The sequence below is a fragment of the Apis dorsata genome, unplaced genomic scaffold (genome assembly GCF_000469605.1).
Source record: "Apis dorsata unplaced genomic scaffold, Apis dorsata 1.3 scaffold_591, whole genome shotgun sequence".
In the NCBI taxonomy this organism is placed as follows: domain Eukaryota; kingdom Metazoa; phylum Arthropoda; class Insecta; order Hymenoptera; family Apidae; genus Apis; species Apis dorsata.
In genome coordinates, this window is record NW_006263796.1 from 70508 (window position 1) to 75834 (window position 5327).

The 5327-nt window shown below is 35.8% G+C and overlaps 1 protein-coding gene across 8 annotated transcripts in view; it reads right to left on the reverse strand.

Annotated features, from left to right (window-relative positions):
• Nucleotides 1–5327, reverse strand: part of LOC102676482 (fasciclin-1) — a 308866-nt gene that overhangs the window by 61063 nt on the left and 242476 nt on the right. For all 8 annotated transcript variants that reach the window (XM_031513134.1, XM_031513132.1, XM_031513135.1 and 5 more), the window contains exons 4-5: nucleotides 2304–2434; nucleotides 569–665 (exon numbers count right to left, since the gene is read on the reverse strand). In XM_031513134.1, the coding sequence (XP_031368994.1) occupies nucleotides 569–665; nucleotides 2304–2434 (228 nt within the window). The remainder of the gene's footprint in view (nucleotides 1–568; nucleotides 666–2303; nucleotides 2435–5327) is intronic.

Genomic DNA, 5327 nt, shown 5'->3' on the forward strand with positions numbered 1-5327 from the left:
AAGATAGAATAAAATATTAACGCATTCACGGTTCTCTGACCTGTATAGCCAGATATATTCCAGACTCAAATATCTGCTAACCCTCTAACTTTCGGGTTTAAATTGATATATGAATAATTAAATTATCCTCCACGCGGATATCACTTTTCTAGGTGAAAACCACGTCTTTGGTTGGACTGTTGAACATGTGAACATGTTACGAACTGCGAACATGTACAACGTGTATGAAGTATAAAGTATGCAGGGATTGAAATACGTTCTAGCATTTAAAAGTTTCTCTCCGTTCAAAATTTGTAATATAAAAATCAAAAATATATCATTTCAATAACAATTGTCACCGGTGTACGGTTGAGAATGATAGTTGATGAGATATTTTTGCCATGATAACCGAATTAACCCCACATGGATTTCGGGTTCATCTCGTGAATGCAATCGATCAAAATATGTCACTTCCGGGTACGAGGAGAACGAGTCGGCATAGCCTGAATCCTTTCAGGGGTTCGCAACAGGGGATGATATTAAGGTCCTTTCGGGATGATCGATATGGGAAGGTTGCTAAGCAGCTTACCCGGAAACCCTCCTCAACGGGGATAAGAAAGGTGTAACGTCCGTCCGCCTTGAAGACATCCTCCTTCTTCTCCGTCAAGATCCTCTGCCGAAAGATGCTGTAAGAAAGTTGGACTCGTTAATTGAACGCAATATATATATATATATCTTCTGTGTACACAAGAAACTAAAATAGAATTATTTCGTGGCGTGAAATAAAATCATTTCGAAAAAATTGATATAAAATTCGTGGGGAAATTCTATTTTGAAGAGAAAAATAGTAATAGGAAATATGTACGAATACAAATTTTGTCCGACGAAACGATCATTTTAAATGGAATTGGTAAAAAATGTAATTTTATTTTTCTGAAAAGAAAAGAAAATATTGAGAAATAAGATAAGAGTGAAGATTTATACGATAAAGTAAAATATACAAGAAAGTATAAAAGTACAATAAGTTTCTTTCTTTTTTTTTTTTATTCTTTTTCTTTCTTTTTATAGTTTCTCAAAAAATTATTATGAGATGAAAAATAATAGGAAATAACTTTGCAAGGTTTTTTTTACAATGAAAGTTAAAAGTTTAATTAATTAATTAATTCTTTTCTTCTGTTAACGAAGAGATCGTGATTTTTGACCTATTTAATTCGAATATTTAAAAAAAAAGAAAATGTTTTGACAATATCGTGAAAATTTACACTGAAAATAAGCTTTTTCTCGTTGATTCTCGTTAATTCCATCGGATGGATCGATGTTTGTTCATAACGAACAAAATTAGCGCCATATAACCATTTATCGAGTCTAACTCGAACATCGTAACGCGCTTCTGTTTTTAATTGCATCGAATCCGATGATGAAATTAAAGGGAATTAAATTAAAATGTGAAAATTCACGGGCGAGGGATGATGAATTCTCTGGGAAATGATTTATTAACAAAGTTCTCGCGAAAGTATATATGGAAAAAGTTGGCCGGAGGCGGGTGCGCGCTTTACGTTGCACGAACAAGCGGAAACGGTTGTTCGATGCGCGCGAACGGTAAATGAAATGCAGCGAAGCTTAAAGAACTTTCGGAAGGGTGAAGCTAATTCACTCAAGTTTTACTTACTCAGATGGCAAGCTCCAACGGCGTCGAGCCTTTAAATATCGATAAAGACTTGACAAAGTGAGCATCGAAGTTACTTAGGGAACAACTACGGAAACTTGGTTCCATCTTCATCTTTTGGCGAACGTGAGCGGACTTTGCGGAGTGTATTTTGCTCGCGGAAAAGAAACTGTGCCGGATAAATGATAAAAACGGACCGTGGGATAATATGGAAAATGGATAAAAGATATTTATTAATGAAGAGAAAATTAATTCGTTCATTGCGTACGAATTTTCATTATTTTCATATGGAAATAATATGTATTTAGAATTTAAAATATTTATATTCGATTGATATTTCTAAAAGTTATTTAATAATTGGTTTAATGTTAATATGAATGGACGTTTAAATAAGTTAAAATTTTTTTCCAAATTTTCAAAATTCTACGAAAATTTAAGAGGGATAAAATGAATATGTTTTAAATTTTAATATCAGAGAAATTAATTTAAATATTCATTATAAATAAGGATATATATTCATTGCCAGATTGTACGTTATGTCTCGTTCAAGGAAAGTTTTGCGAGAAAATATATTATCATCTTATTTTCACTCGAATGTTATAAATTAGCGAAGAAAAAATTTTTATGATTAAAAATTAAAGCTAAAATTTCTTCTTACCGAAGACGATGAACACCCAAGTCAAGATTTTCACTTTGATTGAGAAATTCGAAGGCGTTTGGACTATAGATCGGCAATTCCATTGAATTCGAACGTACTGGTTCCAATACTTCGTTTATTATGTGCAAAACCTGCAAAATAATAAAATAATATATTAAACAAAAATTTCATGTTATCAAGTCGAAGAATTCGAAGAATTTGAGGGATTCGAGAAGAAAAACTTATCACATTGCGAAAATAAAATATAATAGAAGAATATATATAAATTTTTAATTATGCAATTCAGTTCCATCTACGCAAAGATCGTTTTTTAATTCATCAATTCGTATGAAACGTCAACAATTATTAATTAATTAAACAGTTTATAGAATCAACATAGAATAATATTGTTTGCCTAACATATAAAGCATAACTAATACCAACAATGTTGATTTAACATCGCGTGTATATAAGCTACAATCGATCAATCAAACTCAACAGTTCATAGAACAAAAATATTATTGTATACCTTTTGCCTCGAGCTAATTCCTCATATAAATAATCTCCTCTAACATTAATTTAATGTTGGACATATAAAAGGTACAATTCACGGAAAATTATATTACATATTGTACATGAAATTCAATTTTCTCTCCCGAAACCATTATCAAACCATCAACTGAAAAATTCCATTTCACGAAAAATACGTATTACGAGTCACGTATTGCTCTCATTACTTATCACATACTTCATTCATTTCGTCAAGAATACGAAATACTCGACGGATCCACGATCTGATGATCACAAAGTTATTATTTCCTCTCTCTCCTTCGAACAGGTTAATTCCACGTAGCCAACTGAGCAGGAAAGCTCGTCGTCGTGACGTCAGGTTCAATTCGACAAGTTCAACGAGCTTCAAAGTAAATTGCCGCCAGAGATCTTGCTTGTAAACGTGAAAGTATACAGTTAATCTCGTGAAGCCGCGAGAGAGGCGGGGATTGTGTGGCGAGGGTGGTGGTGATGGTGTTCAGGGGAAAGATATAGTAAGACAAACGACATCGCGGCGGCGGAGCACCGAGGGAAACCGGGGACGATGGAGGAAGAAGATAAAGCGAGGAACGAGAGGAAAAACGGACAGGAGCGAAGGAAACGTTTGGTGGGATGGGTGTGGGTATTTATTCTGCGGCGAGGAACGCAACTATTTCATGGGTGTCGACTCGGATGCCGTTGGAAACAGCGGCAGGATGCGACCCACCCCTCCGCCCACCCTCATTGGAAAAGGTGCACACCCATTTACTATACCAGGAGTTCGCGACTCGAACCATCTTACCCGCTATTTATTCGCTTTTCCTCGCGATCACCGTGATTCTTTTATCTCGCCCAAGGAGAGAGGGATTCCCTCCCCTGCCTGTTCTGTTCCTCGCCCTGGAACACGCTTCCTGGCGTGTTGAATTGAAAACGGTGGATTGTAAATGATGCGGACGTGGAGTCTTTTGCCAAATGAATCATTTTAAGAGGATAGATGGTGTTTTGGCAAGTCTTTCGAATGTGAATCTCTTCGATTTTTGGATGTTGATAGAAAGAATTGAGGAAACGATAGACAGATTTTGACAGAAACAGGGAAAACTTCTTATATTATTGATAGAGTATTGAAGAAACGAGAGAGACAGATTAAAAGGAATTTCTTGATTTATTGCAAAATTGAAAAGTTCAATAATCGAATCAAAGTCTATAATATTTTTAATGAAACGGATCATTTTATCCCCAAAACAAATCAGAAACTTTCCTACATAGGATCTTTTCATTATTTCTCAATATACAGTTATTTATATCCTCTTCGAGCATTTATTCTTGGGGCAGCAAGTAAGCCATCGAACATTCTCGCGTAAAGGCGATCGAGCAGCGTGGGCAGTAAATCGTGAACAGGAGAGCAAAACGAGAAATCTGTCGATTCCAGTTTTATAAACCGCTCCACCGTCGAAACATTTCTTCTCCTGAAGGTAGGCACATGCTAAAAGCTACGTTCTCTCGGTGTTCAATAAAGAAAAACAGGGAGGGAGGGGGCAGAGAGATTGCACGATAACAAAGAAAATAGGAATGGGCGAGGGTGGAAGAGCGTGTTCCATTTATCCGGCAGGAGGAGTTGGTTGCAGAGGACTCTGTGTCAAGGAAAAAAAAAAAAAAACAATGATTCGCGTTTGTATGCTAGAATGGCTACCCAGAAATGAATCGTATCGCCTTCTATGTATCGCGATAGCGAAGAGAAATTCTTCTCTGTATTTCTTTGACGTCCATTTATCTTATTTGCCGGACACGAATCATTGGGGATGCAGGATCGAGGTCTTGGGACGAAAGTTTTAATTTCTTACGTGATTTATACTGCGTATTAGCTTTATAATGTTGGCCTCGTGAATGGGAAAGTAAATCAATTTAATTTATTCGTGTCGTCGAGCTTCAAAATAAATTAAACCTGGTATAAATTCTTAAACGATACTTCACATACTGCACTGTACTACAATAACAATGGAATACAAAAATGAATGGAAATTAATATTTTTCACAACGAGGAGAAATTGAATCCTATCATATTACTTTGTGAATATAATGAAGAAAAGAAAAAGAAATAAGAAAATTTGTTTAAATTATATAAGAATTTGAAAAATTAGATTAAAATTTCTTTTTAAAGTTTCGACTTTATACTTTGGGAGAATCGACAGAACTATTTGAGAATCGTACTGTACGCGTTCCGCGGGTAGACAAGCGTGCCAAGCAACTTTTAGATTCGATTGCTCGGGACAAGACAATCCTTCTCGGCACACTGGTTCACCCTGAACGGGTTATATTCTCTCCTGGATGAATTTTACACGGAGACTGTTACGTGTGGCGAGTGCCCGTTTCCGGAACACGACGTTTCTTGAGAGGCGAAACTTTCTGGGACAACGGGCGTATATCTTTCAAGGAGACATTGCTATTTCTCTTCCTGTGGCCCTGCTATAAAGGAATACCATTGTCTACAAAAAAAAAAAAAAAAAAAAAAAAAAAAAA